This window comes from Aphidius gifuensis, linkage group LG1 (assembly GCF_014905175.1).
Source record: "Aphidius gifuensis isolate YNYX2018 linkage group LG1, ASM1490517v1, whole genome shotgun sequence".
NCBI classification, from domain to species: Eukaryota; Metazoa; Arthropoda; class Insecta; order Hymenoptera; family Braconidae; genus Aphidius; species Aphidius gifuensis.
Window position 1 is genome coordinate 23,601,465 of NC_057788.1, and position 11,434 is coordinate 23,612,898.

The window sequence follows — 11,434 nt, forward strand, 5'->3', positions numbered from 1 at the left end:
TTCAGTTAATCAAGGCGCCGTACGTAAAGCTCTACGCAATTCTGAAGACGTCGACATCAGCCGACGCTGAGCCAAGCCTGGATCCCGAGGTATCCTCTTAGCTCAAAAAAAAAAAAAAACATACAAAAAATTACAAACATTTAAACAAAACAGAAAACTAACGATTTTGAACATTCGCGTATTTAAATAATTACTATTTTCGTAAACACAAGTCACACTATCCAAACAATATACAAAAACAATTTTTTTTTCAATTACACTGCACAAATATTTGTTAAAAAGAAAAAAAAAATTGATTATAATTTTTTTTTTGTTTTTACTATTCACAAGTTATATGTTTGCATGTTTTTTTTCTAATGGAAATCATCATAAATTCAAATTCATCAAGCCAGTTTAATTTAATAGCAAAAAAAAAATGGAAAAAAAAACTAGTCTAAATTGTCTAACTCTTGTTCCATGATGCATATATGCTTTTTCACAATTAGAGCTTTCATTTTCATTTTGAAAACATTTTTTTTTTCTTATTACTTGAACATTTTCAATTTATTTTAATTAATAAACACATTCCCTGGGTAAACCTTGAAAAATTTACATGACTTTATAAATGCGCAGAAATATAACTTGAAAAAAAATATCAAGATATTAATTTTAATATTTATATTAAAATTCACTGCAAAATATCATGATAATTTTCTTTTTTTTTCTTTTTAAAATTATGGCTTATATTCATTCATCAAAATTTCCAAGTAGGTCAATAGAAAAATCGACTAAAACTTGATAAATAATTTTTTTTCTTCTTATGACAACTTGAAAATTATCATCAATTATTGTGATGATCCTGTTTTTTTTTTTTTTTTTTATTTATTAAATTATTAATAGTATATTGAAATTAATAATATTATTACCGGAAATAAAATAATAAATAATAAATAATACTCACAACCTAGGACAAGTCATTGAAGAAAATAAAAAACGACATTTTTTTATTTACACATGATTTTTTATTTCCGGTTATTTTTCAACAATACAATTATTAAATAAACAAAAAAAAATAGTAAAAATAAAATAGCAGATATAGTTTTTTTGAATATAAATTTAAATAAAATTTAGATATTTTTATTTTTCTTACAAAATAATTTACAACAATTTTGAAATTCGAAACATTAATCATTGAAAATATTTTTAAAAATATTCATACTTTATTTCACATTAACTTCAATTTAAATATTCCGATATTTCATACATCAATCACAAAAAATAACATGTACACACACATTGAAAGTACAGAAGAAAAAAAAAAAAATGTTTTTTAGTTTCCATACTATTATTATTCAAGTGATATTTAAACTTCTCATTAATTTTCATAAAAATCTTATGAGCCAAGTAAAAAAATAAGGCAAAAAAAATGTTTGCGTCATTTTTTTTTTTCTTAACTTTAATTGCAAAAAAAAAATAGTCGATTGTTTATAATTTTTACGATTAGGTTTTTCATGAATATTAATGAAACATATAGTCAATTAGTTTTTTTAGAATTATTTTTTTTATGTATTATAAATTGGTTAGTTTTTTTTTATATACTCTTGATGGTAACAAAATTATTATTCTCACATATTTACGTATTGAAATGATTATTATTTATTATCTTGATAAACCGTGTACTCTGAAAATATCAGTCATACGAAATCAGCTTGTCTTGTTTATTTAATACTTATCACAACTGAAAATATAAATTTTTAAAACAAACAACATATATATCAATATATTATATCGATTTATATTATTTTATTTATATTTTTATTTTTTATTGCATGATATTACCGTTACTTATTACAGTCTTAAACTCATAGGAATTTTCACAATAATAAATACCAGCTGAATAAAGAAAACGTCAGAAAATACAATTAAAAAAATAATAACAATAATTTATATCTTTCAATAATTAACATACATACTTAAGATCTTTCACAAATTATTTTTTATGATAATTTTTCTTTTCAATTTCAATTATTTTTCCATTATTAAAATTTTATTATACGCGGTTTTTTTTTTATTTTTCTTTAATATCTCATTGTTTTAAATAATACGTAAAAAAATAAGTACATATTTAAATTAATTAACATTCTTTTTTTTTAAATAAATACATAAAGAATGTAAAGAAAAAAAATTTATGCAAAGTATATTTATGTTATCATAATTGATAGTATTAATGAGAATAATTTTTATTATTTTTTAAATTTTTAACTGCACATTTAAATTATTTATCTTTATTTTTTTTTTATTTATTTAAAAACAGAATAATAACAAATTTATAGGTATAAAGTATGTGATTTGATATTTAAAATAAAAAAATAAATAAATGATAACAATCTTAAGAAAGATTTTAGTATATATTAGCACGTGTAGCGCACTTCTCAATGCGCAATGAAAACAACATAAATATATGTATAAGAAAAAACCCACTTTTATATATATAAATTGAGAGTATAACAGACGTCTACTAATATTGTATTGACGCAAATATATAAAGCTCAGTATGGCTCTAGTCTTTGTCAAGTGACGCGGAGTTTTTTTTTTATTTTTTCTTTCACTTGCTACGTGTGAGTAATAAAAAAAAAAAAAAAAAGATTAGAAAGGCAAAAATAATTATTTTTAAATAAAAAATATAATGACAGTAAATTTATGATTATTTTTTTTTATTTTAGAACTAAAAAATATATTAATATAACATAATTAGTGATTCATAAGTATTTTTATTTTAAATAAAATGCTTCTTCTTGGATATTCAGGTGAAAAGTGTGGAAGAGTGTTTTAAAAAAAAAATAAGTTAACGTTATTGAGTTACTTTTAAATTTATTATTTTTTTTTTATATACACAAGTTGTTTTACTTGCTTAAAGTTGAATGATTACGTGAATAATTAGTGTGTAATCAGTCATAAAGTTTGAAAAAAAAAAAAAACAGTAAAACCGGGTTTGTTTAATATTTGTTGATGATTATGCGAGTGACCAACAAATTTAAAGGTTTTTCTATTTAAAGAATTGTTGATAAATATTTCTCGAGGTTATTCTAGATAGTTCATTTTAGCTGAGATATTATAGAAGTTTAACTTGTTACAGTGCCAAATATTTTCAGTTGTTTTTTAAACAGTATATATATTTTAGTCTTTATAATTATTTTATAAATCTTAGTCATCATGCCAAAGGCAAAGATTCCAAATCCAATTTCAAAAATTACTAAATATCTCAAACAAAAAACAAAGGTAAATAAATAAAATTACATAAATTTATTATTTTATTATAATATCATAATTTAAAAGTAATTAATATAAAAAAACTAAGTTGAAATTTTTAATTTTTTTTTACTTAGTCAATTTTTAATATAAAAAAACGAAGTTTGTATTTTTTAAAGTGAATTATTAACAAACTAGTTAAACAACGCAATTATTATTATTCAGCCTCACTGATTACTCGTTTAAATATTTTAATTTTTTCTTATTTTTGTTATTTTTTATATTTTAAAGTGTCATTGACAACAACAAAAACTTCAAATTAATAAAATAAAGTATATACATGAAAAATAAATATATACATTCTCAATCATGAATATAAAGTTAATTTTTTTGCTCTAAATAAAACAGATTAAATTTATCAAAATTTAAATACAAATATAATTTATTTTTTTGATATTTTAATTAGTACCCAGGATATATCATAATTATTCAATATCGAGAAGTAAAGTAAAAATAGCGTGAGCAGTGTCGTGTGGTGGATTTGCAAGTACGCAGATAAATATATATGTACTGGTAGAGAATTTATCTCAAAGATTGAACCAACATATTTATTTGCAAAACCAGATGCGAGTGTGTTTTTGTGCCACATCATTGTGGTTAAAAAAAAAAACACAAACAAATGTCAAGAATAATTGATATGATTAATATTTTAATTAAATTTTTAAATTACATATACAGTATTAAAATATTGATATGAAATTTAAATAGTAAATAATTTAAAAAATTATTAATACTTGAAAATTTGTGGCAATTGAAACACTTGGTTATATTGACTACATCCAAGAATAGGTGCAATAAACAATTTGGTGCATTGTTAAAGCCTGACTTTGCATGTAGTTGTGCTTCCTGATTACCTTGGTAAATTCAATCGACTCATATATCGTCTTTCTATATTGGCTTTGAGAGGAAATTACAGGTTCAGTTAAAATGGGTGTAACTGAAAACATACTCATATTAATTCACTTCTAAATCAATCGACAATTGCAACAGACTATAATTTATTGCTCATTTATTATTATGATTATTATTAATCTGATGTAATAGCAAATTAACAATTCAAAATATAAAACTTAATATCAAAAATTATAATTAAATTAAAATGAATATTTAGATTTTAATTTTTTCTTGTTTATTTAAAATTAATAATTATTTATTTATTTCAATAATAAGAAAAAAACAACTTTAAAAATATTTTTTTTTGAATAAATATATAAAGAAAGAGGGTTCATTGGCCATTTGATGGCGTCTTCGTGATCGAGGTCAACATTCAAGTATATGCATTTAAACAACTGATATGTGAAGGGATTGGGTGGGAGAATTATCGAGGTCCTCTACTTTCGATCCTGAAACCTCCAATATCAAAGAATCCCTTGTCACTTGAACCCAGTTGCCAATTGTCTTTCTATCGTGTTACTCAAATTTTAAAATCACAAGTTTGGATTACTTATACTTTTCCATATATTCATTTTAAAAATTTACAAGTTAAACAATCAAAATTATAAATAAATTACAATGACGACCGACGCATTTACACTTCTCAACTATGTTATTCAACATTCTTCGATGATGCTATCGGTAAGAATTTTGCTCATTGTATACATAAATTTTATATTTGTTTGAATTTTTTTTTCTTGATCATTTTTGACCCAATTTTAATCTCTCATAGTTGTGTTTGACGATGAAGAATAAAAGAAATAATTTTAATCTAAAAACTTTTACGAAAAAAAAACAAAAACCCATACTCATTGAGCTACTTTTTTATATAGTTCAAAATTGAACTGAAAATAAATAAAAAAGTAAATAATTTTATATTGAACAATGGACGAATGAGTTGTGCTTCTGCAAAAACTCGGCCATTCGTTTTTTTTTTTTTATTTGAATTATAGGGCTTTGTTGGATTATGAATATTTATAAAAAGTAAAGCTAAATTTATATTTTGTTTTTTAATTTTTTACAAAAACTTTGTCATTAACAAGTATTTTATTATTATTATTTTACATATTTATATTAATCTCGTTAAGTTAGGAATAAATTTAGAATGCGTATATGTATATTTCATAAGTTATTCGTTTCTTTTAAACAAATAATAATTGTCACCACGATGTTCAGTTTAATTTGTAATTCAAATAATAGACACGACAAACACTCATGGAAGCTGGTGCATGAACATTATTTTATCATGCAACTATATACGGTTTTTTACTATTCTTTTTTTTTTTAATGAATCGTGAATGTCACTGTAATTATTTATATTTAATAAAACACATATCATAACGAGAAATTGGAGAGAGTTAAATTATAAATAAAAAATACTTTTATATTACTCGAAAACTTGTTTGATAAATTTTTTAACACAAAAAGAAATATTCTGATAGCTATCAATTATATAAATTACATAGATTATTACAAACATTTAATTTTAAACTCATTTGTATCAATGAAAAAAATAATCAACATAGTTATTAGTAATTGTATAGTTTTTTTTCTGTTTTCTCGTTTTTAGATACATATAAAAAAATTAATAAATAGCATGTAATTTAATGTATATATATATATATATATTTTTTAACATTTTTATGAGAACAAGCAACTCTATCGGGAAGCCAAGGTAATCATCCTGCTGATAACCCAAGGCAATTTACATCAATTTATTTTTTCATTTTTCGAGGTCATATTGACTATGTCTGATTATTAAATAATATTTAACAAACTTCAAAGCAAAAAATAAGGAATGAATAAATCCCTTACGTGACAAAAATTATTCATATTTGTTTATTGATAATAATTATAAGATTGTTATTTTTTTATTCATATAGATCAAACTTTAAAAATACACGAGCTCATGTATATATGAACTTTATATTAACCGTGATGACGTAATATAAAAAAAAATATCGTAAACTTCATGAATCTACTTATAATCGATATTATTGCTATTATTTATTTGTATGTTTTTAAAATTAATATGAATAAATGTGTTTTTAGTGAAAGTTAAATAACGAGGTCAAATATATTAAAATAATGTTTTAATTGATTAGCGAAAATGGCAAATACCTCTTCAAACATTCTATGTTCCTGATACGAATAAAATTTTTAGGAGTAGACGAATATAAAATATAGGAAGTGAATTTTTGGAAATACTGAATATCGCTTCGGTCATTCTATGTTGCTCATACAAATCTCCACCTTAATTATCGGATACCTCTGCCTGTTTTATATTCCTGTTACAGAACTCTAATTTTTTCTATAGATTTTCTTGGAAAATAAAATAGATGCTGTTTATTTTTTTGATAATCAAATACCTCTTTGCTAGTTCTATACTCCTAATACAACAAATTGATTTTTTCTATTAAATTTAAATGTTTTACCCCCATAGTTCCTTAAAAAAAACAATAAATGGCGCTGAACTTGTTAACTTACAAAATACCTCTTTACCTGTTCTATATTCCTGATACAACACTTTATTTCGTTCTATTAAATTTAAATGTTTAACCCCTATAGTTCCTTAAAAAAATAATAGCGCTAAACTTGTTAACTCAAAAAATACCTCTTTTCTTGTTCTACAACCCTGATACAACACTTTATTTTTTTCTATTAAATTTAAATGCTTTGCCCCTATAGTTCCTAAAAAAAACAATAAATGGCGCTGAAATTGTTAATTCGAAAAATACCTCTTTTTCTGTTCTATAACCCTGATAAAACAGCCCTCTTCTATCTATGATATTTCAATGTGTTTACCCTATAGTTCCTTAAAAAAATAATAGATGGCGCTGCACTTGTTAACTCAAAAAATACCTCTTTGTCTGTTCTATAACCCTGATAAAACAGCCTTCGTCTATCTATGATATTTAAATGTGTTTACTTTATAGTTCCTAAGAAAAAAATAGATGGCGCTGAATTGTTAACTCAAAAAATACTTCTTTTCTAGTTCTATAACCCTGATAAAACAGCCCTCTTCTATCTATGATATTTCAATGTGTTTACTTTATAGTTCCTAAATAAAAAATAGATGGCGCTGAATTTGTTAGCTCAAAAAATACCTCTTTGCTTGTTCTATACTCCTGATAAAACAGCCATCCTCTATCTATGATATTGAAATATGTTTACCTTATAGTTCCTAAAAAAAATAATAGATGGCGCTGAACTTGTTAACTCAAAAAATACCTCTTTTCCTGTTCTATAACCCTGATAAAACAGCCCTCTTCTATCTATGATATTTCAATGTGTTTACCCTATAGTTTTTAAAAGTACGATAGATGGCGCTGATCTTGTTAACTCAAAAAATACCTCTTTGCCTGTTCAATAACCCTGATAAAACAGCCCTCCTCTATCTATGATATTGGAATGTGTTTACCTTATAGTTCCTCAGAAAAATAATAGATGGCGCTGAACTTGTTAACTCAAAAAATACCTCTTTTCCTGTTCTATAACCCTGATAAAACAGCCCTCCTCTATCTATGATATTTCAATGTGTTTACTCTATAGTTTCTGAAAAAAATAATAGATGGCGCTGAACTTGTCGACTCAAAAAACACCTCTTTTCCTGTTCTATAACCCTGATAAAACAGCCCTTTGCTATCTATGATATTTCAATGTGTTTACCCTATAGTTCCTTAAAAAAAATAATAGATGGCGCTGAACTTGTTAACTCAAAAAATACCTCTTTTCCTGTTCTATACTCCTGATAAAACAGCCCTCTTCTATCTATGATATTTCAATGTGTTTACCTTATAGTTCCTAAGAAAAATAATAGATGGCGCTGAACTTGTTAACTCAAAAAATACCTCTTTTCCTGTTCTATAACCCTGATAAAACAGCCCTCTTCTATCTATGATATTTCAATGTGTTTACTCTATAGTTTCTGAAAAAAATAATAGATGGCGCTGAACTTGTTGACTCAAAAAACACCTCTTTTCCTGTTCTATAACCCTGATAAAACAGCCCTTTGCTATCTATGATATTTCAATGTGTTTACCCTATAGTTCCTAAAAAAAATAATAGATGGCGCTGAACTTGTTAACTCCAAAAATACCTCTTTGTCTGTTCTATAACCCTGATAAAACAGCTCTTTTCTATCTATGATATTTCAATGTGTTTGGCCTATAGTTCCTTAAAAAAAATAATAGATGGCGCTGAACTTGTTAACTCAAAAAATACCTCTTATCCTGTTCTATACTCCTGCCAAAACAGCCCTCTTCTATCTATGATATTTCAGTGTGTTTACCATACAGTTCCTCAGAAAAATAATAGATGGCGCTGAACTTGTTAACTCAAAAAATACCTCTTTTCCTGTTCTATAACCCTGATAAAACAGCCCTCTTCTATCTATGATATTTCAATGTGTTTACTCTATAGTTTCTGAAAAAAATAATAGATGGCGCTGAACTTGTTGACTCAAAAAACACCTCTTTTCCTGTTCTATAACCCTGATAAAACAGCCCTTTGCTATCTATGATATTTCAATGTGTTTACCCTATAGTTCCTAAAAAAAATAATAGATGGCGCTGAACTTGTTAACTCCAAAAATACCTCTTTGTCTGTTCTATAACCCTGATAAAACAGCTCTTTTCTATCTATGATATTTCAGTGTGTTTACCATATAGTTCCTCAGAAAAATAATAGATGGCGCTGAACTTGTTAACTCAAAAAATACCTCTTTTCCTGTTCTATAACCCTGATAAAACAGCCCTCCTCTATCTATAATATTTCTATGTGTTTATCTATTATAGTTCCCAAAAAGATACTAGATGGCGCTGATTTTTCAAAAATATAGAATACCTCTTTGCTCATTCTATGTTCCTGATACTCGAAAATTTTTTCCCACAAATTTTTTGAAATTTAAAAAAAAAATTTTTTTTTTTAAGATACCTCCTTGCTCATTCTATGTTCCTGATACTCGAAAATATTTTTTCCCATAAAATTTTTGAAATTTGATAGAAAAAAAAATTTTTGAGTATCAGAACTATAAAATTGCAAAATATTAAATACCTCTTTGCTCATTCTATGTTCCTGATACTCGAAAATTTTTTTTTCTATCAAATTTCAAAAATTTTATGGAAAAAAATATTTTCGAGTAACAGGAACATAGAATGCGCAAGGAGGTATTTTCAAAAATATCAAATACCTCTTTGCTCATTCTATGTTCCTGATACTCAAAAATTTTTTTTTCTAGCAAATTTCAAAAAATTTGTGGAAAAATCTTAGATTTGTATTAGGAACATAGAATGAGCAAAGAGGTATTCGATGTTTTTGAAAATAAAAATCAATATTTTTTTTTTTAAAATAATCCAGCAAACAGAAAGTAAAGGAAGTAACTTTTAAAAAACAACGAATATCTTTGCTTGCCTTCTTCATTCATCTGGGTTAAATTGACAGACTCTGAAAAGATGGCTAGGAAACATTAAAGTAATTAATAACACATAATGATTAAAATATATCATGATTTATTTATTTTTACTCATGTTATTCGTCGTGTTTACATATACAAAAAGAAGAAATAAAAGCATGTAAAATCTATACGAGGTATGTGGCAAAGACATTGAGTCCATGGCCAACGAGGAACATGTTTTGTCCTCGAAATAAAGTCGTTACAAATCGTTTACTTATTTCTATTAAACGTATTGACTAATGAAAACAATTAAATATAAATAAAAGTAAAAAAATATCATCAAATACAAATGATCAACAATATAACTCATTCATTAACATTTTTTTCAACCTATTAATCATAGCAAACATCCAATACAACACTCATTCATCGCATCGACTTAAAAATCATACTATAATGTTTATACATTAATGTATATATATTAATTTTTAATTTCTTACATTTAACTTTCATCTATTTTTAATGTATTTATAATTGCAGCACTATGTTTACTAAATTGCACAACTGTGTTCGTTTATAACAATAAATATATTAAAACTAAATTTAATAATAAAAACACTTAAAATAATAAACACATTACATAACATTTTAAATATAAATAATTTGTTTAAATATAATATTATTACAATTAATAAAAAATAACAACACTCAAACACTTGATGTTATATAGATGTGTTTAGATATTTAGTAATAGATAGTATGTTGACTGTGTCTAGTGTCTCATTAGTATTTCTGAATGATTCAAGGTCACTAGTAGTCGTAGGTCAAGAGACAAACAAGTCTAACACGTGATTATCTACATTTATTATTTTTATTATAACTAATTTTTAAAGTCCAATTACATCAACTCAAGTTAGCAGCTATTAATTTAAAAAATATTAATTAATAATAAATTGTTTTATTACAATATTTATACTGTTTAATAAGTCTTCTGTTTAAAATTATTATTATAAATTTACGTGAGTTTATTTTTAACTTGAATTTGATGTAATTGAGCCTAATAATTAATCGAACATATGAACTACCTGACTTGTTGTCTACTTGCCTATAATTATCATACAATCAATTCATATAATTATTCATTCTTATTATTTAATAAGCACACATTAACTATTGTAAAATTAATTTTTCAGGTATTGTCAATGAGTGAAGAACTTAGAAGAGCATTGTATGCAAATAGTGCAATATCATTGGATATTGATGTTATTGTACCTGATCTTGTTGGTGCAACTGAAATTCTAAGTGATGAACATAGAGAAAATCTTTGTCGTCATTTACCAGCAAGAGCTGAAGGATATTTATGGACACTTGTATTTAGTACAAGTCAACATGGCTTCAGTCTGAATAGCATGTACAGAAAAATGGCTAAAGTTGAAAGTCCAATTCTTCTAGTCATTGAAGACACTGAAGGAAATGTAAGAAATTTTTTATTAAATCTAATTTTATTATTTTCTATTATTTTACTGGTTATTATTTATTAAATCGTATTATTTTACTTACAGGTTTTTGGTGCCATTACATCATGCTCACTTCGTGTTAGTGATTTATTTTATGGAACTGGTGAATCTCTGTTGTTCAGGTTTACACCAAAATTCCAAGCATTTAATTGGACTGGTGATAATCTTTATTTCATCAAAGGAAACAATGAGAGTTTAGCAATTGGTGCTGGAGAGTAAGTATTCTTTTTTTTTTTTTCTTCCTACAACATATTGTAAAATTAAATTATTATATTATTTATAATCTTTAAAATATAATATT

At 24.7% G+C, this 11,434-nt stretch overlaps 1 protein-coding gene across 23 annotated transcripts in view; it reads left to right on the forward strand.

The window, feature by feature from the left end:
* The window catches only part of LOC122854370 (TLD domain-containing protein 2-like), a 102,649-nt gene that overhangs the window by 86,230 nt on the left and 4,985 nt on the right, over positions 1–11,434 (forward strand). For 16 of the 23 annotated variants that reach the window (XM_044155023.1, XM_044155032.1, XM_044155049.1 and 13 more), the window contains 3 exons: positions 6–89; positions 10,810–11,091; positions 11,179–11,348. In XM_044155023.1, the coding sequence (XP_044010958.1) occupies positions 6–89; positions 10,810–11,091; positions 11,179–11,348 (536 nt within the window). Of the gene's footprint in view, positions 1–5; positions 90–2,515; positions 4,864–10,809; positions 11,092–11,178; positions 11,349–11,434 lie in introns of those variants that run through there. The other 7 variants (XM_044155107.1, XM_044155130.1, XM_044154978.1 and 4 more) reach the window with 3 other exon arrangements.